The sequence below is a fragment of the Pimephales promelas genome, chromosome 4, assembly GCF_988280905.1.
Source record: "Pimephales promelas chromosome 4, fPimPro1.hap1.1, whole genome shotgun sequence".
Lineage (NCBI taxonomy): Eukaryota > Metazoa > Chordata > Actinopteri > Cypriniformes > Leuciscidae > Pimephales > Pimephales promelas.
Window position 1 is genome coordinate 21,451,400 of NC_142772.1, and position 25,030 is coordinate 21,476,429.

The following is a 25,030-nucleotide window of genomic DNA, read 5'->3' on the forward strand; positions in this document are numbered from 1 at the left end:
ATATATATATATGAAGAGTTCAGATGCAAAAGCCTCTAAATGCCATTTGAAATTTTCTTCTTTAATGATGATTTTTATCAAACTTGTATATTTAAGTTCAGTAATTTCACTTAAATAACAATTAATAGGTAATTATCATTGGCATTTAAGTGAAATCACTGAACTTAAATATACAAGCTTGATAAAAATGGTCATTCTAGAAGAAAATTTCAAATGGCACTTAGAGGCTTTTGCATCTGAACTCTTCATATATATATATATAGGCTTTCATAGTGATTTTTTTTTTTTTTGTCCATTCCAATGGACATCAGGTCAAAACAGGTGTACTTCCCAAAAAATGTACCAACATGAAATAAATTCATAAATTTCGGTTTTAATGCACAGCATCCAGCCAATCAGAAAAGGGTATTCAGACAAACCATGGTATACATTAGAATAACTCTTACATTGGTATGTTTCATACTGCCATTACCACACACCATTATGGTTAAGGAAAAAGCACATAGCTAAATAGGTGTGTGCATCGGGAACAGCACTGCTGTCTGGCTAATCCCATGCCTCAGGTGGCTTTTCATCTATTCCATTCAGATCCCGAGCAAATCAAATTAAAGCAGAAAGTGGGTGAAATCAAAAGCGTCAACACAAAAACGCTGGGCCGCTTTTTAAATCGGCCCCCATGGCCATGCTCCTTGTTTTATTATCTGCAACAATAGGGGAAGTTTGTGGCATGCTTTCATTGAGCATATCCAGATTAGTATTGCTTTGACATTTGAGAGACTCGATAGCAATACTGTAATGCTTTCCTGAGGGAATGCAACCCGTATGAGGGAGACTAGTTCACGCAACATATGCTTAATGGAATGATTACCTAAGCTGCAGACAGTGTTGAACGAACACACACATATCCACAGATATCGCACACTGCCTCACTCCCATCTGTCATAAGTTTAGTAAAGATTCAGGAATGAACAAGTGACCTTCATCACACTGACCAAGCATTCTGATGAGTCCTAAAATTCATGATTACTTTCGGAGCAGTGTTATGGGTTACGAGTGAGAAGGCTTGTCAGAAAGTTGATGGTGATTAATGGTAACACTTTTTGCAGTGTTCTTATTATAAAGTATAACCCCCAAACCAAGCCTAACCCTAACCCTATAGTAGGTAAATGTAGTTAGTTAATATTATTCAGTTAGTTAAATGTATAATTACACTGTAACACTCTTCCCACATCAGGGTTTTTTTTTTTTTTTTTTTTAAGTTGCCAGCCACCGCCAGCGATTTGTGATCATTTTCACAAAAATGTCATGGCCCCCAGAATATTTTGCTGTATGAATATCCGAACATGCAAGGTGTAAATGTTCATGCATTCTTTTTTGCCAACACTTGAATGTGGGTAAGTTACAGTGTCCTTGTTACATGTGTTACATGTAGTTACTATAGTAATAACTATATATTAACACAATAACTTACTAGCTGCATAATTACATGCCACTAACCCTAAACCAAACCTTCATCCTAATGCTTAGGATAAACATGTAGTAAGTACTATAGTAATTACATGTAGTAAAGTATATTAAAGGGATAGTTCAGTTTGAAATAAATTTTTGATATGTTTTATCTTACCTCAAGGGCATCCAAGATGTAGGTGTCTTTGTTTCCACAGTATTTTCAATTTTTCTGTCAAACCATTGTTGTCTATCAGTCATACACTGGAGGCTAAGGGGGTCCACAAAAAGCATGCACAGAGAAGTCAAAATTAACCCTTATGCTGCATTAGGGACATTTTTGGTCTTTTGCAGTTTAATTTCTTTGATCATTTTGGCTGTTTTAATGCAAATGGTATGAAATTTGGCAAAATTGTGACTTTTTGGATACATGTAAAAAATGTGATCCCATTTTGCAAAATATGTATAACACACACTGTGTAGATCAAATAGTAACACTCAGCACCATAAAGACCAAAAATGGCCCATTGAAACCCATTAAAACGTTGTTTAAATCTGAGGCTGTCAGTAATACATAAAACATGATTTTTGCACAAACATCCTTTCATTTTGAAGCAAAAGCATTATATTTGCATTATATAGTGTATTCCACCAGATGACGTCACTACATATTTATTCCCTAGGGGTGGAAATGCACCTTATTTTAGGCAATAGGCAATGTTTAATAGGTGGCCATTTTTGGTCTCTAACGCGCTAAGTGGGATTTTTTGCAAAGTGGGACTGTGATAATCCAAATCTAAAGTTTTCTCTTTGCATTTAGTTTATTGAAAATAATTGAATTTTTGTGTTTTTTCCTCTTATACAAATCGATGGTTTCGCAAACAAAACTGGTAATTGAAGTTAAAAATCCTGAAATTGAATACATTTTTGGTAGTTATGATGAGGACTGATGCTGGTTAAAAGATTTAACATGGTAAAAGTGGAAAATAATAATAATATATAATATTTTAGGCAATGTTTAATATGTGGCCATTTTTGGTTCTTAATGCACTCAACGGTGTTAAAAATCTAATGCAGCACAAGGGTTAAACATGATTTAATGACTCGTAAATGTAAGTACACATTGATGGCCTAAGACATGAAACGAGCGGTTTTTGTGAGAAAACGAAAAGTATTTATATCGTTTTTACCTCGTGTAATCCAAGTGATCTCAATCAGTTGTGCAATGTCCAACTGAACCGAACTGAATCAGTTTAATGTTACTCCGGAAGTGATCGCTTGCGTGTGACATCACTCAATATTTACACAGAGATTTCAGAAGTTTTACTTTTTACTAAACATATTTAGATATACCGAAGCATTAGATAAACAAAGAGTAACGTAGGCACACAAGCGATCACTTCCGGCGCATGCGCAGACCGAAGCGCCCGTGCAGTCAGATCATTTTGTCATGGCTATGATTACAAGAGGTAAAAATTATATAAATACTGTTCGCTTTCTCACACAAACAGCTCGTTTCGTGTCTTAGGCCATCAATGTGTACTTACATTTATGAGTCATTAAATCATGTTTAATTTGGACTTCTCTGTGCATGCTTTTTGGTGGACCCCCTTAGCCTCCAGTGTATGACTGATACACAACAACGGTTTGACTGAAAAAATGTCAAAATTGAAAATACTGTGGAAACAAAGACACCTACATCTTGGATGCCCTTGAGGTAAACTAAAACATATCAAAAATTAATTTCAAAGTGAACTATCCCTTTAAGTACAGGTACATGTTAATTATTAGTGCTCAACACTTAAATGTATTATTGCACTGTAAAACAGACACCAGTGTAACATTTATATGTATTTAAATTATCTTTAAATTAAATAAATTGTTGTTCACTGATTACACACATACAAAAACACATTTAAAATATGCATGTTTCGCCCCCTGATAGTCCACTTCAGACATTCTACTAACTATAAGTTTGCAACTACATGTCATTAGAGTATTATCTGACTGTCTGCGTAATATCTGCTATCGCTTTATTGTGATGGTCCCCTACAGACGAGCAATACGTCACCCTAACCCAACCCCTATCCCTAAGGAGTAATGTTACAGTAGTTGACATGTAGTTGCAAAGTTACTTAAAGTGGACAATCGAAATAAAGTAGAACTGTATTTTTTCCAGATAATATTCGGGACATTTCATTTCTACACATGGCATAAATGGGTCTGTATATATTAGAATATATTACTGGCTTTATATTTCAGGAAAGGGGCCATGTTTTTTTTTTCTTCGTGCTCCTTGTTTTATTATTTGCAACAATAGGGGACATTTTGTAGACAAAATGTTCATTTATGACTGAATTAGCACTTAAACAGGGCCCGATTATACAGGCAAATATTCCAAGTCTCCAAGCGGCGAGCTCCTCCTGTCAGTTCAGTGTTTACATCTTTCTTTCTCTGCTTCTCAATCGCTTCTCCTCCATCCATTTATTTTCCAGCATGTGCGTGGTGAGCGTCAGAGAGGTAGGCACCTGTTTAGGTATGCAGCAACCATCTGGCTCATTCATCAGCACTCATTAATGAAAACGACTGAAAACAACCCAAACTCTCTCGCATTATGAAGTCTCATACTGTATATATCCTGTTTGGCGTGATGGGGTGTCAGCTATTTTTATCATGAAAGAATATACCACAAAATAAAGTTTTTTATTCAAATGTTATATAACGGTTAGGTTCTGCACTTGTTCTTTCTTGTGTGCTTTGATAAACGGTGGACCTCCGAGAGTTCGACCAATGAGACAACATAGTGGCTAGTGGCACTGGCTAACTAACTAACATTAGAATAATATTTCCCCATTGGCTGTGGCCATACGATTAAGAAATTGCCTAATAACTGCTAATTAATTCCCAGTAGGCTGCTTTTATATACTGAATGTAATAATCTTAAATCATTTTTATCTACACTGTTTAAGGGCAACCCTATGCCAAATAAAGAGAACAAGAATATGTTTCTAATGAATAAGTGTCAAATCTATGGAGTGGTTTCATTTTCTCACTGGTCCAATTAGACTGATCTGGGTTCAGTCCCTTCTGTGTGGCTGTAGCATTAATGAAGGTTTCAGTGCTGCCATTGTGACCCCTGAGGAATGTTATTAAGCAGTGGTCGTATTCATTCACTCATTACTGGCCTCTACCCTCAGGGTTTTCACACCTTTACTCTGTGGCAAGACCAGCCATGCTGGCAACCTTGTTCATTCAAGTTCAATTTGAGATGATGTGTTAATTTCGCTCTCATCTGTAGCTGCTTTACGCTGCAACACAGGCGCATTGGAAAAAAAAAAACATACCTGTGACAACCTTTTTGTAAAATGACTAATACGTAGCTGTCAATACATACATATCACTGCAGTTTCCAACAGAAATGAACACTAGAGGCAGTAAACAGCAAGCACTTTTATTCGTTTTCACACACAATTATAATTAATAACAGGGGCAGATTATGAACTAATAGACTTGTTTTCATGCGGCTCCTTACACAATTGTGTTATGACCTCAAAACAGTTAGTGCAAGTTTTGTAAACGAATATATTTTGTTGTTTTCATCACTTAACCAGCTCCATATGTTCAGTTTTACTGATTTGTTAAGCTTGCTCGGTAGCTCAACTGGTACAGAATTGTCCTTGTGATGCGGAGAGCTCGGGTTCTAATCCAGTGAAATATGAGTCACAATAAAAGAGCTAAAAAACAAGCCAAAATGGTATGGTTATGATTGTGGTTTTATGTCACATTTGCTTTTGTTAACACTATCGGTTAGGTTTAGGGTTTATAGGTGTACGTTATATCGATGTACGTTTTCCACTCCACTCACCGGACATTTCAACTGCGGTGATAGGTAGGCTACAAACTCCAATGTAATAAAACGTTTCCATTTTCATGTTCATCTGTTCCAGAAAAAAAAAAAAAACTAAACATTTTAGCTTTGGCTTTTAACATTTAGCATCAATCACTGGGACATTTCCCTTTGAATCTGTCTCTAAACGTGGACTTTTTGAAAAAAATGTTGCCACAGGGAAGTTTTTCTAATGAGCCTGGGCTGGCTTTACCATGGTTTAGTCGAACCTTACTATTGTATTAATGTCTGTTATTTATCATAATTTGACTCTATATGTGTTGCGTTTGTTTTCTTCTTTAGACATTTGTGATCTCTATTTTTTTTAATTTATGACAAAATTTGATAATTGAAATTGAAAAAAAAATTTGAGACATGAAATTTGATTGTCTGTTGTTATAGCTTTGTAACAGTTGCTAAGTCATATATATATATATATATATATATATATATATATATATATATATATATATATATACAGTGATGTGAACAAGTTTGGACACCTATGCTAAAGCTGCCTAAAAAGTGGAATAACAAATCATCTTTTGGATATTGATCTTAATGCCTTAATTAGAAAAATGAGGAAAACTCCAACCTTTAAGGACACAAATTTTCTTTGTGAATGAATAATGTATCATAAATAAATAAATGTTTTCCTTAAAATACAGGGTGCATAAGTCAGGGCACCACTATGTTAAATTCCCATAGAGTCAGGCAGATTTTAAAAGCCAGTTATTTCATGGATTCAGGATAATATGCATCCTGATAAAGTTCCATTGGCCTTTGGAATTAAAATATCCCCACATCATCACACATCTTCCACCACACCTAGAGATTGGCATGGGGTACTTTCCATAAGATCATCTTTCAATGCAAATTAAACCAGCTATTAGGCTAACTGAAGTAAAACCTTGCCAATCTCAAGGCATGGTGAATGGTGTGTGATGATGTGGGGATAAATATATATATATATACAGTATATATATATATATATATATATATATATATATATATACAGTATGCATATTACACACATATATATATATATATATATATATATATATATATATATATATATATATAAAGCAAAGTTTAGATATAAAGCAAACTTTTAGAGTAGGTCTATGTAAATAACAGTAACTTGGAGAATCATGTGACATGTAAAAAGAGTCATCTCCCCTGCTAACATCCTCCAGAATGACATTTGTCTGTTGAAAAAGCGTTGAAAGCTTTCAAGCCATTGATGCAAATCCCCTTACGGTGAGTGGAGTGCTATGAAAGTTAAAATACATTCATTGCTTATCTATTCCACGGCTCTGTCACCTGATGTAGAGGCAAGTATTTCATTATAATAGGGGGAAAGAAATTGCCGGCTGATAGGCATCTGTAGATTAGGGGGCAAGCATAACAATAAATTATGCAGTGTTTGAAAACATACACAGCCATAATTAGGTGGCATTTGATATTAAATGAGGTAATAGGATTGACTTATTTATCTCCCAAACACCCCAAAAGTTCCATTAGCGTGGGGAAAAATGAGCTGTTTGAAATGGTAAGAGCGCCGGAGCTGTGATCAGATTTGACTAAGCCCCCCTTCGTGAAGTTGAAAGACTCGCTTTTTGCTCGGAGATCACCATGCCCCGCTGGGAGTTTGGGAAGGGAATTGCAGATCAATGGATTTACTGGGTAATCAGTTCACTCCAGGCCTGATGGGCGAAACACCCAAGCACCAAGACTATTAACTAATCATGTCATTACGGTGACCACCACCACCCACGCCTCTGTACTCTGACTTCCCGTGACTGCCAATCACTCCAAGTGGAGAGCAAATACAGGAATGCTGTTGAAGTAGAAAAGCACAAACGCGCAACGCAAACGTCGATTGAGGCTTGACTCGTTTTTTATATCCGGCTCGGGCTCCCACGGTGTTGGTTATTTCCCTCTTCCTCTTCGGTTATTATGCTGTAAAGGTTGAACCCGATGCAAATTCAAAAACACAGGGAATAAGATGAATTACTCCCCCCCCACCCCCTCCCCCCACCAAAAAAAAAAAAAAAAAGCCTGAGAAAAGTTTCCTCCGTATCAACATATTTATGTTTCGGCACTGCTAGCGTCACTCATGACTGCGGTCGTCCCCTGTGAGTGTAAGTGCGCGCGTGTCTGGGTGTGTTTTACACTTAAAATATGCATCGCTTACAAAGGGAGTCTGTTGAATAAATGATAGTCTACATCTTAGAGGCGTATCTAGGTGAAATCAGGATGGATCTCTTTTTGTTGCTGCGCTCAGCTGGGAGCGGCGAGAAACAACTCGGGTTGCGTGTGCGAATGTGTGTGTGTTTATAAATACGGAGCTTTGTTCATTCATTTATAAGGCCGCGGCTTGCTGGGGTTGGGGTTGCTTTGGGGAGCTGCGGGCGCCGGGGGTTTGCAAGTACAGGGTGAGGTGGTGTGTCGGCAGGTCCCTCTGTGGTAAAATAAGAGCTGTCATACTGCTCTCGGGGTGCAGCGAGGGCCTGTCAGGGAAGACTGATTGCCTCCACGGAGATGCTTGATCCCTGGGACCCGGAGGCTCGCTAGAGCCATCAGCAGGTGTCTAGTGCTGCTGCTTGTTACTGCTTTTCTGAGTGTTATGACAGGAAGACCATCGCTTGTCTGTTCGCCCCAACAACACAGAATGCGACGGCTTACCTTGTTTACTAACAATTTAGCTTAGCGTAAGTTAGCTTTAATTGGCGTTGCGAGTACGAGCACGAAGTAGCGAAACAAAAAGCAGACGGAGGAGCTTCAGACTTGTCAGGGGCCAAGCCAGCAACGCTGTGACTAAGAGGGCTAATGATTTAGATCAAGTGATGGGGGTCCTGAGCTCCAGCTCACTGGCTGCTATTTCTGTGAGAGGTGTCATCCAGACAAGGAGAGTGCACTCTTGACAAGAGACAGAGTCAAGGGCAAACAGAGTACTGATGCTGCTTTATTTGACAAACTGCAGTGGAGGTTAAGAACTGGGTGTGTTTGAACGAACTCGCCACTTGGAGGGCGACCATGCATGATCAATGTCTGTTGGCCTCTTAACAAGAGTGCATACACTCTCAGGGAATCGTCTGACAGGCTTTGGAACGGGGTTGTCTCTCATTAATGCAATGCCTGTCTGATAAAGACTGCACTGTTGTCTGCTGTGTTTGCTCAAAATAAGGACGTGAACAGTTAGCAAACGTGTTTCTGCGCAGTTCGTGTTGGAAGTTAAGCTTCGTGGAAACTTTGATTATAAACTGTTAGCGGTAGCTGCTCTTACAAAAAAGTAGATGGAAAATGATGGTAATGTCATATTTTTTTTTTGGCCACTACTGTTAACATTTAGGAATAAATCATGAATTTGATAATCGTACAGTACCATGATAATGATTGTTTTTCTTTTCTTAGCATGGTAGTACTAATCCCACTCTGGTTATGATTTTGTTGTTGTTGGTGGTGTTTTTTTCATTGTAGTATAGTAGATGTGGAATTAACTATTTATATATATTCCCCTGCCATTGACATTGCAGCTCACTTGTACAGTGTCAGTTACTTAATTTCCTCTGGATAAATATTGTTGATGTTACAGTGATGGGATTTCGGCTAGGGATTGCACGTATTGAGCATCATTTTACTCATTCCCGCAGATTTAAGTGCGCGCATGTAAAGACAAGTATTGACTATATAAAACAGTATGTTGGGTCTGTGCGACAGGTCTTAAAGTGACAAGAGCCTAATAAAACGGCTGCCAAATGATGAGATGATATTTAAAATATCTATATGGCAGTTGACGATAAAATTGTGGCCAATGAAAATGCTGGCTTGTAACTTTGGAAAACCACTAGCAATTGTGGCTGATGAGCAAAAGAGTTAATGTCATGCCCTGTTGATAATGAACAGTAAATTGTTGTTATTAAACAGGAACATTGATGATCTGCTTGCTTGCAAATCTACCTGTAAGACTCAAAAAAAAAAAACTGGAAGAACTGGAAAAGAAGCCAAATCTCGGAGAAAACAAAGACAAATCTATATGGTTTAATGTAAATAATTATCAAACAGTATTATACATGTTTGGTATCATTTGAAATGTCTCATTGTGGCTGGTACAAATGTCTCACTCCTAAAGAAGTCAACGGTAATACAGTTCTAAGAGCTTAGAGATAACTTGCAAATGAGGGTGTGTTTTCCAGGCAAATGACATCCGGCTGCCAAAAGATGTTAACTCTGAATGCAAATTGCCATTGTTAGAAATATGTTTCCATTTGAACGAAGTTTCTGTCTAAATAAAGAAATGCAACAAGAGGCTCAGGGTGATTCTGTACCTCAGATCAGCCCATAATGTTGAAGGACCTCAAAGACTTCAGCATTATCTATTATCTTTTACTCTTTATCTCTTAGCATTCAATGTTATTATATTGATTATCTTTGAACTGGTTATGAAATTGGCATGATACATTTATTTGACATTATAAATTGTAACATTTGATTTTATTCTGAATTATTTTCTCAATGTTTCCACAAATCTGAATCCAATGCATAGCAAGCGTTAAAGCAGCATTATCTTAATGTACACGTCACAACCTCTGGTTATTGTTTGGGCTTTAACAATATGGATGACTGTAGGGGGCTACATGGTTACTTTCTAACAATAGCAAGCGTGTATGTGGCATTGTTGAATCGTTTTTAGCCATAACCTCTGGTTATCTATCAGACTGGTGAGTTTGTGACTGAGAGATCCGTGTAAACGGCTGGTGCAAGACTTTCTGAGCGGCAAAATATAACGTAAAGAGTTAAAAAGGATAATCAAATGTATCGCCAGACTATTGACCAATAACCAAATGGGCAATCGAACCTGAATTCAAGGTTGTGATAAAATGGAGTTAGATGAAAGCTTAAATGGAATTAAATTACTTTGCCACATGGAAAGACATTAACCCGCAGAGACCTTCACCTGTTCTATCGGAAACCTCCATTGGGCCGATTTAGATGGGCTTACATTTGCAACGTCTCTTATGTTATTCCAAACCTGTATGATTTAATATTACATTGAAAGATATTATGAAAAATGTCCATACAATTACTCAATAATTTTTTATTTTTTATTTTATTTAACCTTTATTTAACCAGGAAGTCCCTTGAGACTGAGTCTCTTTTCCGAGGGAGACCTGGCCAAGACGGCACACCAGATTCAATTTATATACAAAATACAACAGTTCAAAACAAACAAACAACCATCACACAGAAAAGAAAAGAGCAGGTCACATATGGCAGTTACATTTTTGAGTTATATTGCATTTTAACATGGCCTTAAATTCATTTAATGGAACTAGATCATTTAGATGTAACAAATTTTGCAAATTAAGTAATATATTTTATTTAAGTATCTGTTCTTTACCCAAACCCAATTTCTCATTTCTCATTTTTCAACTACACTTTTGAAAAGCCTACACTGCAGGTCAACTAATGTATGCAATAGCTGAAGGCAGTTTTGGACTTTTGAAACAGACCTGAACCCTGCTAAAACACAAAGCGTGATGGCTCAATTGTCCTCCAATACACAGCATGGCATAATGAAGTGATCTCTGCCAGTTTTGTGTCTAAAGCAGGTACATTGGTCCTGACCGTGTTCTCTGATGTTTCAGGACTAATCAGAGGTGGGGGGATTGAGAGTTTAAAACAGTGGCACGCATGTGAGACCTTTCTGCTCGCCATTTCAAGGGCAGCTGCTGGAAGAGCTGTCTGCGGTTCTTTGATCACTTGCTCGACCGCTTGGCTTCTCTTTCACGCTCCCCCGCTCTCCTGAGGTAGCGGGTCTAGCCTGCCTGCTGGCCCGCCAGTGCTGCTGTGGTGGCGTTTGCGCTCTGGAGATCAGAGTGGAAGAAGAAGGTGGGGAGGAGAGATGATGGATGAGAAGGCCTGGAGCGAGGTGATGGAGAGAAACAGTCGCGGATGGAATATGTGCTGCACTGTGGGTGTTGGTAGATTGTGCTGGCAACAGGCCCAGTTAGAGATGAGTTGTGTTTTTTTAGAGAATATTCCTTGATGCATTATTTTATTATTATTTTTTTTAATATTATTATTTTTTTATTATTAACTTGGACAGGAGGGAGTAAACAATTCTAGAGGCAACTAATTAATTTTGCATAATTAAGATATCAAAGTAAAAAAAAATAATATATAGATAGATTTTCTATTCTTTTTTTTAGTGGAGAAAATGTGGTAAATATGGAGTGGTGTCATAGGTTCGAAAGATTAGTGTCGAGTCAAACTCGGAATATACATCCAAATTATATTTTGGTGCAATTGAACTGTCAGTTGATAAAAAATCAAGCTAAATTTGAATGATGCCAACATGTTTAACATTCCCTCATCCTTTTAAAACCATGATCAGAATTACACAAGGTAAACCAAAACTGAATTATGGTCGTTATGAGCCATTGAGAAATCAAACACTCGTCTAGAGAAGGTCTGTAATTCACATTTCTGCAGTGTTTTATGCCTTTACACACACACACACACACACACACACACATATACAGTATATATACATATATATATATATATATATATATATATATAAATTCCAGTTCGGCCTATGTATAATTGTGCATATTGATGTTAATATTAATAATTTTCAATGTTTTATTCACTTTTGGTAACACTTTACAAAAAGGTTCAATTCGTGAACTTTAATGCAATAGCTAATAAGAAATAATAAACAATTCTTTTACAGCATTTGTTCATCTTAATTTCTAATATTATTGTTAATGTCTATATACATATACTTCAAGTTCTATAAATTAACATTAACAATATTATAAATTAACATTAATTACTATTGAAAATAAAAAGGCGTACACTAGTAAGTAGATAACATCAGAAATGGACTGAAATCCGCAAAAAAAAAAAAAAAAAAAAAAAAAAAACACTCTGGCTCAAGCATTTTTCTGTATTCAGCAGTACTTTTCCGAACAGTAGGTATTTGAACAACTTTTTCTCTGCAGAGCACCTCTGTGATTTCCAAAGGGCAAAGCCATAAGCATGAAATGAACTGAATTCCTCACATCCCAGGGCAAGGCCAAAACCACCGGTCCCTATTCTGAGCACTCTCTCCCCTCAGAACATCTCTCCTCCGTGGCATGCATGGAAAGCCCTGACCTTTTCAGAGAGTTGAGCACTTTAAATATTTAGGTTTGGGTTATGATGGATCCTTGAAGTGCTAAGCATGTGCAAAGCCTCTGATTAGCACGACTTGTCAGCTCGCCATTTCTTCGCCCGTGTTGAGCGTCACATTGCTCTTTGTTTGACAGACGCACATTTAAACAAACACGGGTACCTGTCTGCGACTGTGCTGGTAGTCTGCTCGCCTGAAAAACACGTAGAGGAGAGGAAAACCACTCTGCCAGCTGACAGTTAATCTAATAGCCTCTGCTGTTCTTCTCCCTTCTCTCTTCTCCTAAATGGGGCTGCTCATGCAGTACAAGGCTCGTTGTTAAGATAGCCCAGAGTGGGCCACACTTTAATGTGATAGGAACAGTGTATAGAAGTGCCAGAGACTGTTACTCGGCTTGTTCTTCAGGCTTGACCTGTGAGGGACCGCTGGTGCGGATCCTTCTGTAAAGATAGATAGCTTCAACATTAAATGACTTTCATAGGCACAGTCTGAATGTTAAAACTGGCCCATGGCTGTGAAACACAATGGTCATGTACACATCGCAAAGTGCCAACCACGCTTATTTGCTGGAGGGAAACCCTAGATCAAGCATATTTAAGAGTCAAATCCAGCCTGTAAAGTTATCAGTGGCCCACCACCACAATTTAGGCATATTTTGACCGTCTACACGGCAAATGAACTAAACTAGTAGCAAATTCCATTTAAAAGAGAATGCATTCACTTAGTATGGAGCGCAGAACGCTTGAATGGAGCAGGGCATCAGTGTTTTATATGTGAATATTTGGAACAGTCTGCACGGACACTGCTGGTCAAAAAATGTGTGGATCATTCAAGTTTTTACTGTTTTTGAAAGAAGTCTCTTGTGCTCGCCATAGCTGCATTTATTTGATAAAAAAAATGCAGTAAAACTGCAATATTGTGAAGAATTATCAGCCCGGTCTCATCCCATTTGACATTTCGTCTACATCCAACGCACATGGCACCCTTTAGCGTCAATATGAGAGGCAGATATATATGGGCCAGAAGGCGCCTCCTAATGGTCTAACCCTAACACTACCCCAGACCTAAACCCACCCATAGCCATGCGTGTTATATTGACGCTAAAGGGTGCCATGTGCATTGGATTAAGACGAAATGTCAAAAGCGTCACTATATGACGCCCTAGGATGAAAATGTGTTGAATTATTTACATTTCTTATTTTTATCAATGTTGAAAACAGTTGTGCCGCTTCATACTTTTGTAGAAACCATTTTCTCTATATTATTTGATGAATAGTTCAACTGAACAGCATTTTTTCTAAAATGTTTTGTAACATAATAAAAGTTCTTATTGTCACTTTTGATCAATTTAATGCATCCTTGCTAAATGCATCTATTGTCTTATGGCTCTAATGATAATTTTAAAGTAATGAATTTAGCTTACATTTAGCTTTATGATGTCCCAATGCTCGCATTCTTTTTTTTTTTACCCAAAAATATGCAGACTACTTCACCAGTACAATAGCAAACAAGCTTAACATGCAGGCAAGCTCGGCTGGAGGGTGTCAGCGAGCAGATTTCCACTGGACTATATGGAATCTGTAAATATACGGCTCATAATGCGTGTAGACTGTTCTCTATGCAGAGGAAGAGCAGAGTCAGCAAGAGTGGTATTAATGCATGAAAAATGAGCCGCACAATAAGACTGAAAGACCACATCACACCGAGCCTATTAAGATAGAGAAGCCGACTGAATTACCTGCCTGACACTTAGTATTTGTCAGGAAGCATTAAAAGACTGGAAACTCAGTGAGGACACATTAGATATTCACTACTATGGAAAAAGAGGCTCAGGTTTGACTTATTACCACATCTTGTCACACAGTGAAACACCGAGACGAGGCTCGACGGTATTACACCTGCACTTTTTGATTGATGACTTGAATGAGAAATTTTACTTTATTGACACATTTTGATTTTCTACTGTTCTTTGCAGGTATGCATCCATACTGTATGCATTAAAGTTAGAGATGCTACACTGACATTGACAAACGGAGGTAGTTAAACATATGCTTTTAACATCATAAGTGGACACAAACGGAAGTTATTGAGGTGTTTACTAGGTAATTTTACCATGTATCTGCACATTCTCTCCCGAGAAAAAACAAAAAACAAAAAAAAAAACACCTCGACCTACTTTCAAATTTTCACTTAACACTTCCCCGTGGCTCTCGTTCTCATTCATCAAGCATGTTTGTCCCACTGACAGGCTGCAGACCACCGCCTGAATATCAATATCAGCTAAGACAACGACGGCAAGCACAGGGCGAGTAACCTTCAGCTAAATGTCATTCTGCTTAATCCTATTTGAAAATTAAACATTGAAAAAACCTTTTTGCGTCTTCACTTCTTCCTTCCCTCGCCTCCCCTGTTCATTCCGGCACGTCCCTGACATTTGTAAATATTGTGTTTTCCATGTGTTCTCCATTATTTGTTATTTGTTTGTAGCATCGAAGTAATGACTGACCAGAGATGAGAGACTAAAGCCGTTTGACATTTTCCTGTGTTGTTTTCCTTTTGGCACTGTGTGCACTTATTTCCTGCACAGTCGTAAAGTGCGGTAATATTAGCAGAATTTTGGTGGAATTTCACAGTAAAAAAAAAAACAAATGTCCATTGACTATTGTCAATTGTGCAACAGTACATACAGGGACCACAGCTAAAACATAAGTCACTTTTTACATATCACCTGTTAACATGACAGTCAACGAATTCAGTTTTGGCTAAACAATATCTTTAATTCCAGTTTTAGTGGTGAATTCATGTGACAAGCTTGAACCCATTGCAAAATCTACATGGGGAAGACCTTCATGCGAAATTCCTGATCACATATACACTCACCTAAAGGATTATTAGGGGCACCTGTTCAATTTCTCATTAATGCAATTATCTAATCAACCAATTACATGTCAGTTAGTTCAATGCATTTAGGAGTGTGGTCCTGGTCAAGACAATCTCCTGAACTCCAAACTGAATGTCAGAATGGGAAAGAAAGGTAAGGAATTTTGAGTGTGGCATGGTTGTTGGTGCCAGACGGGCCAGTCATAGTATTTCACAATCTGCTCAGTTACTGAGATTTTCACGCACAACCATTTCTAGGGTTTACAAAGAATGGTGTGAAAAGGGAAAAACATCCAGTATGCGGCAGTCCTGTGGGCGAAAATGCCTTGTTGATGCTAGAGGTCAGAGGAGAATGGGCCGACTGATTCAAGCTGATAGTAGAGCAACTTTGACAGAAATAACCACTCGTTGCAACCGAGGTATGCAGCAAAACATTTGTGAAGCCACAACACACACAACCTTGAGGCGGATGGACTACAACAGCAGAAGACCCCACCGGGTACCACTCATCTCCACTACAAATAGGAAAAAGAGGCTACAATTTACAAGAGCTCACCAAAATTGGACAGTTGAAGACTGGAAACACGTTGCCTGGTTTGATGAGTCTTGATTTCTGTTGAGACATTCAGATGGTAGAGTCAGAATTTGGCGTAAACAGAATGAGAACATGGATCCATCATGCCTTGTTACCACTGTGCAGGCTGCTGGTGGTGGTATAATGGTGTAGGGGATGTTTCCTTGGCACACTTTAGGCCCCTTAGTGCCAATTGGGCATCGTTTAAATGCCATGGCCTACCTGACCATTATTTCTGACCATGTCCATCCCTTTATGCCCACCATGTACCCATCCTCTGATGGCTACTTCCAGCAGGATAATACACCATGTCACAAAGCTTGAATCATTTCAAATTGGCCACGCAGAATAAAGGCAGTTCTGAAGGCAAAAATGGGTCTTACACAGTATTAGTATGGTGTTCCTAATAATCCTTTAGGTGAGTGTACTGTATATTCCTAGTGAAATTACTTCATTTCAAAATTTTGAGGATGGATTACAATGAAGGGTTGATTACAAATTAGGGCCAATGGGTCAGTGTCTCTTGGGCCTCTGATGGTCAGCCCCTTTTCCACCAACACAGTTCCGGTGTGGGTTCCCACCCTGTCTCCGTTCCACACGTTTCCACTGCAGAAAAGGTGGTTCTGGCCTGGAAAGATCAGTTTATCTCTGTAACTAAAAACGTACTGGTCTCGAACGTTGCAGCAGTGCTCCATTCATTCCTCAAGACCGTGGAAACACGCGGCTGGTTCGTGACAGGCTCCAGTTCGCCTATCCGAGAACAGGCTCTGGCTCCAGAACTTGAAGCATCCTGGTGGAAAAGGGCTATGAGACAAATCTTGGCGCAGATGTAAAATTCATATAGATAAACACGGCTAAATAAAGAAATAAAAATTACAAATATTATTTCCTTCTAAACAGATTTGATATGTTGTACATTGTTGCCTACGCTCATGGTGTGTTCATTTTCATAATTGCAACTTGATTTCTCATATTTGCAATGCAATTTCTTATTATTTGGACATTATGTCTCACAATTGGTTCTCTGAGCAGGCTGGTGCCCTGGGGCCTCGCTCGAGGACCGCAATCCTTATACGCCACCAGTGCAGGAGAAAAAGAAGCTGAGAGACGACAGAAAATAAATGCGCAAACCCACACACACTCATCTGTCGAGCTGTTGCTGTCAGGTTCAGAACCAGTGGTTCTGTTAAGGTGACTCTGACAGGAGGAAAGAGACGCCAGTCTGATAGGAGACATGCCCGAGAGGCCCCCATGCATCAAACGCACATATTTACATAAACAAATCCTCCCCATATAGACTGTAATTACCGCTGTGACACTGCCATCCATAGAGGAGAAAAGAGCTTGTCTGATAGCGACACGTTCACAATGACTGAGGTGGAAGCTCAATCAATGTTGCCACGTCGCGAGATGCTTTATGTGCACAGGTCGAGTCCTTTGATGGGCTTTTGTGCCACTACTGAATATATGGACACCGTACATCATCATATGAAAAAGTGCCGTCCCCTATCACGAGAAATATAAAAGGAAGGATGCGCACACACTTTGTTACAAACAATTGTGAAATGTTGAAAGATGCTCTTTGAGGTGAGAGAACATCGGTGTACAGATGATAGCTGTGATCTGATAGTGTATGGATTATCTTCTCTTATTATATTTTGCATTTGCACTGTTAAACCATTTTAACCTTGATGTACGATTATGTACTAAAATAGCAGAATATGTGTTACAATTTCCTTGTGTAGTCTAAAAATAAATATTGCTAATAGGTGTGTAGACCAGTGTGGGTCACAAGACCATTTTTGAGTGGGTCGCGGAGTGTGCAGTCAAAGAAACAACAACAACAACAAAAAATGTAATTGTATGTTTTTTTTTGTTTTGTTTTTCTGATGCGAGGCTTTTATTTTGAAAAACATGAAAGCTGTTGACACTTCTGTCAGATACAGGTTAGGTATAGAAGGCAATTTTGAAGAGGCTAGCAATAGCAAGCTAGCAAGATCCCACCCTCCCTTTAGAGCGTTTCCAGAGCTACGGCTAATCCGAAAGACATAAACCCTCACAGCCCAACGCATTCTCATCCGTTATCGTCATATAGAACGCTATATGACAAAACGGCGCTATACTACGCACATGGCACCCGTTATCGTTAATATAACACGCGCTGTGAGGGCTAAGTTTAGGTGTGGGGTAGGGTAGTCTCATATTACACTAAATGATTTATGACGCTTTGGGTTCGCGTGTTTTATTAACGATAAAGGGTGTCATGTCCATAGTATTGCGTCGTTTTGTCATATAGCATTCTATGTGACGCTAAAGGATGAGAACGGGCTGCACAGCCTGTGCGAGTCCGCAAAGCATCACAAGATGCCGTTAACTTACAGAGATCAGACTTTTACCACCTGACCGCTTCAGATATTATTTTGCCGTTGATAGTGTTAAATTACAGTAAAAATCCATAAATCCAAGTTTGAAGACATAAACATCATGGGGTAGAACGTCACATGTTGCCATCTTATAACCATTGTTACGACATGGCGTGAACGTAGCATAAGCTTGTTGTTTTGGTTCTATAAGAGGGACTATATAATGTGGCTCCTATTTATTTGCGGCGCTAGGTGACTCTCCATAGCTAGGGTGACCACCTGTCCCGCTTTGCGTTGTACCGCACAGCATTTTCACCCCTTGTCACGCACGTCACATATTGAGGAAATGTCCCGCATTTTCATCAGTCTGTTAGTTTTTAATTATCATAGTAAGAAAACGTGCATGTGTTCTTTTGCCTTTTTAAGAAAGCATTTTATTTATTTTTACAGCGTAGTTTTTCACCTATATTCAACAGCATTTCGTCATAAGTACAAACACAACAGCCTAAAGCTGTTGTTTAGCCCCAAAAAATCTTTGTTTAGCCTACAACAGCCTTTGGGCTCAGTGATGTTGAATTTAAATGTCATGTAAAATAATTTTTTTTTTTTTTTTTTTTTTTTTATGGAAGGGACACAAGAACAAAGCATTTTTATCAGCTGAAAGGCAGATTACAAATGTTTATATATATATATAAATTACTGAACTTAAATATACAATCTTGATAAAAATGACCATTCTAGAAGAAAATTTCAAATGGCATTTAGAGGCTTTTGCATCTGAACTCTTCATATATATATATATATATATATATATATGAAGAGTTCAGATGCAAAAGCCTCTAAATGCCATTTGAAATTTTCTTCTAGAATGGTCATTTTTATCAAGATTGTATATTTAAGTTCAGTAATTTCACTTAAATGGCAATTACTAGGTAATCTTCATTGCCATTTAAGTGAAATTACTGAACTTAAATATACAAGCTTGATAAAAATGATCATTTTAGAAGAAAATTTCAAATGGCACTTAGAGGCTTTTGCATCTGAACTCTTCATATATTATAGTTAGATAGACATTATTTAACAGTTTCAGGGTACGTTTTAGTGTTGGTAACATGTCCCACATTGTCCCACACATAATCGTCCCACATTTGGTTTGTTTGATGGTGGTCACCCTATGGACCGTAGCCGTAGCTAACATGGTGATGTCTGCGTGAAGTTATGGTAATACATAGGTTGACAGGGAGGTAGAAACCTCCTATTATTACATTCGAACCGATTCAGTATCTGCTGTCAGATGAGATGTTGTCACGCTACAGTTGTGGTCATAATTATTGGCACCCCTGGTAAATGTGATTAAAGATGGCTGATCTGCAATGTTTATCCTTTTGATCTTTCATACAAAAAAAAAAAAAAAAAACATTCTCAAAAATCTCCTTTCGTTGAAAAAAATTGATGTGTGAGGAAAATCTCATTGTGGAATAAATGTTTGTTTTTTTTTCTTCTCCAAAACAGGTTGGCCACAATTATTGGCACCCATGTAATTTTGTATGAGTAAAATATCTCTGAAGTATATTCCCATTAATATTTACACTTTTTAGCAGACCAGGGTGACTAGGAACATAAAATTGTCCAGCTATGACTTAATATGAGGAGTATAAATATGAGGAAACACAAAGGCCAAATTCCCTTAATCCTTCATCCCTGTATAAGTAAAACCAAAGAATATACAGTGCTAGAAAGTTTGTGAACCCCTTGCAGAATCTGTGAAAATGTGACATTTTTTACAAAATATAAAATTTTGTATATATATTTTTTTTTATTTAGTACTGTCCTGAATAAGATATTTTACATGAAAGATGTTACAGTCCACAAGACAAAAAATAAATAAATAAATACATAAAAAATAGCTGAATTTGTACAAAATGTACAAACCCTTGATTCTTACTGTGTTGTTTCATGAATGATCCATGACGGTTCTTCAGAAAAATCCTCCAGGTCCCCAAAATTCTTCAGTTTTCCAGCATCTTTTGCATACCCTTTCCAGCAACCCAAGCCCTTTGAATCCTTTCTAGCAGTGAATGTATGATTTTAAGATCCATCTTTTTACACTAAGGACACACTTTCTAATTTTGTTTATATATATATATATATATATATATATATATATATATATATATATATATATATATATATATATATATATATGAAGAGTTCAGATGCAAAAGCCTCTAAGTGCCATTTGAATTTTTCTTCTAGAATGATCATTTTTATCAAGCTTGTAGCCTATATTTAAGTTCAGTGATTTCACTTAAATGGCAATGATAATTACCTATTAATTGTTATTTAAGTGAAATTACTGAACTTAAATATACAAGCTTGATAAAAATCATCATTAAAGAAGAAAATTTCAAATGGCATTTAGAGGCTTTTGCATCTGAACTCTTCATATATTTATATATATATATATATATATATATATATATATGTATATGTGAAATTTAGTACTGCCCTTCAGAAGCAACAAGATACTGACATGTTTCCTGGAAGACAAATTAGGTACAGTTTACCTTAATCTTCAAATTTTCACATTTGAAACCAATAGGTTCAGCTCATCAGAAGACCATTGGCTGAAGCTAATATAAACTGTGTCCATGATACACTTTGTGTTTTTTCTATGAAATCTGTCAACTCTGATTTCTCAAAATATGCAGACTGTTTCTGACTTTAAGCAACTATAGCGTCAACTTATCCAGACTGCAAATCAAGGCAAAAATGTGTGCAAGTGTATTCATGTACTGCAAATCGTGTATTATATAGCCCTGACTTTCCAGATAAACGAATGAAGAAACCTTTAAAACATGACTCCAACAAGAGCATAAACAAACTGTAACTGGTGATTTCATCCAACTCTTGCGTTTTTGTGTGCCATCAGACATGCAGTAAATAGACGTTGGCTGATAGAGAACTAGTTTTAATGGTGCTATATGTTTAAGTGTTTGTGAAGTTTAGAGCACAAGAGATTTACTGTGAAGTGGAATTCTCAAGGAAGATCTGTTTTTTACCTGTTTTTGAGAGTTAGCCTAACACACATTTCTGTTCATGAATTGCAGGTGGGAGATGCAGGAAGCTGCAGCACTAGAGGATGAAGAGAAGATTTTAGTGGATCAGTTAAAGAAAACTTATTTCAACAAAAGCTATGAAACATGAACTCTTGGCGACTAACAGAAGCACCAAATAACCAATTTATTGAAATGTTAAAAGTGTACGCAAGTCCTTACTCCTGATGTACTGTGGTTGTGAAACAATTCTTTGTAAATTAATAAAAAACAAAACATTTTTTTTTTTTTTTGCGCGTTACTCGAAGAACCCGTCCTGTTGTGGAAAATTACAGGAGGTGCTCTAAAGATAAAACAGCTCATGACACATACTGTATGCATACAATGTTATTGTAACGAGATTCTTAACTTGTTATTGAACCTTGTGGAGTAATGAGTGGAGTTGTTTTATGAATATTTGACTAAAGTTAGCTTAACTAAAGATAGCTTTACATCATTAGGCATTTTGGATAGGCCTACTGACTGTCTGAAGTGCAAATGACATGCAAACATCAACAATTGTTATTAAAAAACGATTAAAAATTGCTTTATGTGGAGTTTATTTATGTATTTGTTTGTTATTTTATTTTTATGTTTTAAAGTCAGTTAATTTAAAGTGATAAAATGTACTATGCGTGTGATTATTTATTGATTCATTCATTCACAAAGAAGACATCATTTCTTTCAGGAGATTTAAACTCGATTTAATACACATAATACAGAAACGATGTCAAAAACATGACTAGCCTATATGAAGCGAATTACCTATTATTGTTATGAAAACGTTTGTACAATAGACCGGCTGTGTCTGTGTGAAAAGCGGCGCTGTCTGTTTAAATCCCGCCAATCAGCTGAGGCGCGTGTAAAACGCTTCCGTTTCCGAGGAGACGGAAGCGTTTCTTCCTGTTTGGCAGAAGGAGGAAGCAGGATGTGTGAAATCTCACATGTGCTTGTTGTTATGGTACGTGAGCGGAGCGACATGCATGCAAATACATTATTTACCTCTCCCACCGTCTTAATTTAGCTCTTCAGCAGGGTGATCAGTATTGCTGCTTTAAATATCTGTGCTTTGTGAAGTTATTGTCCCATTTGTGGAATGGGTTGTTTATAAACATTGGCTGGTGTCCATGAAGCGTGTGTTTTAGCTTGTTTACATGTTCCGATTATGTCAGAAACAGCAGATCGCTTCATTCACTCTGTTTCTCTGAATCCAGACACTGAGATTTAGGGAGTATGTGAGTCTCTCACTGCAGCACGCTTGGTTATAGACCTTTATCAAACTGTTAGCTTTAGGCTAGTTGTCATCATAACACACAGCCAGCACTGTCTGATCAAAGTAAACTGTCATTAAAGTAGGGCGAAATTAAATACAATGACTTACATTTGACTGCAGATTTCAGCAACATCACAACACTAGCATTACTCTAGAAGCACCATAGCTCAACAAGTCAACACATTCACAGTCAGTATTTATGTATTGCTAATTTAAAAAGTCAGTAAATAGACAGATTATTATTATTTGTACAAATCAAAATTATGTATTAAACATATTTATATTATTATATTATTATTATTATTATTATAAATTAATGTGTGATATGTACTGGCTTTTCTTTTTTGTGTGAAATTACTAAAGTTTTTTTTTTCTTCAAATTATTAGCCTATAGTTTGTTCAATAATCTTAAAATAAATATGATGTTGCAATATTTTAATATTGATTTAAGTTTGCATGATTACATCATAATTTCTATAAAATAATATATTAACAGTGTGATAACAGGTCTTTTGATGGTATCAACACTTTGCAAGCCTTAAAGGGTTCACCAAAAACAAAGAAAGAAATTTATATCATTAATTACTCACCCTCATGTCGAAACCAGTAAGACCTTCATATTTTTGAAGAAATCTGACAGCTTTGTGACCCCCTGCAGACTGCAACTCAACTTCCACTTTCAAGGCCCAGAAAGGTAGTAAAGACATTGTTAAAATATTCTATGTGACTACAGTTGTTACCTAATATTATGAAATGACTACAATCCGAAAAAACAAAAACAAAACAAAAACACACTTTATTCAACAATTTCTTCTCTTCTATGTCAGTCTCTGAAGCCGTAAACACTGGTTCTGGTTTCTATGTCAGAACGGCAGCTGAGTATTGGCCGGTTCCTCAGTCTCACACACATGCGTCGTCATGCAGAGACTGACACGGAAGAGAAGAAATTACTGAACAAAGTTGTTTTTTTTTGTTTTTTTTGCACAAAATATATTTTCATCGCTTCATAAATTAAGGTGAACCACTTTAGTCACATATATATGTATTTTAACAATGTCTTTACTACCTTTCTGGGCCTTGAAATTGGTTATGAGTGGGGATCAGAAAGCTCTCGGGTTTCACATTTTTTTAATTTTTTTTTTTATTTTTGTTCCAAAAATGAACGAATGGCTTACGGGTTTGGAACAGAATTTCGTTGTGTAATGAATGACAGACATTTCTTTTTTTGGGTGAACTACCTCTTTGTTTTGTTATTTCATTAAATGTAAGTAAATGTATTCATTTATTTTTATTCTTCTCAGTGACGTGCTGTAACATATCTGTAGTGGTGTGTCCATGCCTATTAGAACCAGCAGCTTCATCTTCTGTTTATTTTGGATAACTATGGCCCAGCTCTTGCAAGAAGAAAAAGAAAAAACTACTGCACTCAAAGGTAAAGCCACCAGTTATAAAAATACAATGTATACATCACAACTGGCGATTTCATCGTTGAATAGAATAACAAGTATTAATATGTACATGTTTATTTGCTTTATAGATCTATTGTCCAGGATAGATTTAGACGAACTGATGAAAAAAGATGAACCTCCGCTGAACTTTCCTGAAACTCTAGATGGGTTTGAATATGCCTTCAATGAACGTAAGACCTTTCGCTTGACTTTACTCAACTTTTTTAGACGCTGTAAATATTTTTTTCACTATGATATGCGTGCCATAGACCATCAAATAGCATTTCAGCTTGTTCTTTAATAACATCTTTTTGTACCTTGTCTGCGGTTATGAAGGTTTGAATGCTTTAGAAGTGTGCCGTTGGTTTCATTGGATATTGACAGCAGGCAGCAGGCTGTGATAGCGCTGTCTGTTTCAGAGTCTCTGGAGTCTGTGGCAGCTGAATGGACAAGTTGTGCATGCTATGGGCTGTCAGTGGCTTACTCAGCCTTGTGCTCTGTTTGACGGCTAGATTTGCATAACCTTGCTCCTCTCTCTAAAAACGCCTCCTGTTAGCGTCTGGAATACCTTATATCAGTCTCTCAGTGAAGAGTATCACTTTTACTCGATTTTATGAGAAAGTTTCACTTTGTAACTTCTTTTCTTACTCTCTGGGATGAATGTAAAATTGCCATTGAGCCAAAGCATAATCCTGGATATTAAGTTTTTGATGCAAGATTTTTGTCACAAAATAGGGCCTAGAAGTCAACCATTGGGGTGCATAGCATTTGGAAAAAGTTGATTGTTAAACTAAATAGTATATGAGTCAAAGCCAATGGGACATGATTTGAGTGATGCTATTTAATAGGAAAAAAAAAAAAACACTTGATTTTATAAATTAT

General features: G+C 37.2%; 2 protein-coding genes and 1 long non-coding RNA gene across 3 annotated transcripts in view; 2 read left to right on the forward strand and 1 right to left on the reverse strand.

Moving 5' to 3' along the window:
• The window catches only part of kiaa0825 (KIAA0825 ortholog), a 180,615-nt gene extending 158,642 nt beyond the window's left edge, over positions 1 to 21,973 (forward strand). The window contains exon 20 of the mRNA XM_039662110.2: positions 21,443 to 21,973. Coding sequence (XP_039518044.2) covers positions 21,443 to 21,539 — 97 coding nt within the window. The 3' untranslated portion in view covers positions 21,540 to 21,973. The remainder of the gene's footprint in view (positions 1 to 21,442) is intronic.
• On the reverse strand, positions 16,623 to 22,287 carry LOC148981687 (uncharacterized). The gene is made up of 3 exons (XR_016168291.1): positions 22,193 to 22,287; positions 21,395 to 21,467; positions 16,623 to 16,759 (listed from the first exon to the last, which is right to left on the reverse strand). It is a non-coding gene; the product is annotated as an uncharacterized LOC148981687 (long non-coding RNA).
• A 24-nt stretch (positions 22,288 to 22,311) lies between these two features.
• arb2a (ARB2 cotranscriptional regulator A) overlaps positions 22,312 to 25,030 on the forward strand; it is a 204,520-nt gene continuing 201,801 nt past the window's right edge. Inside the window, exons 1-3 of the mRNA XM_039661736.2 lie at positions 22,312 to 22,388; positions 24,002 to 24,132; positions 24,238 to 24,339. Coding sequence (XP_039517670.1) covers positions 24,036 to 24,132; positions 24,238 to 24,339 — 199 coding nt within the window. The 5' untranslated portion in view covers positions 22,312 to 22,388; positions 24,002 to 24,035. The remainder of the gene's footprint in view (positions 22,389 to 24,001; positions 24,133 to 24,237; positions 24,340 to 25,030) is intronic.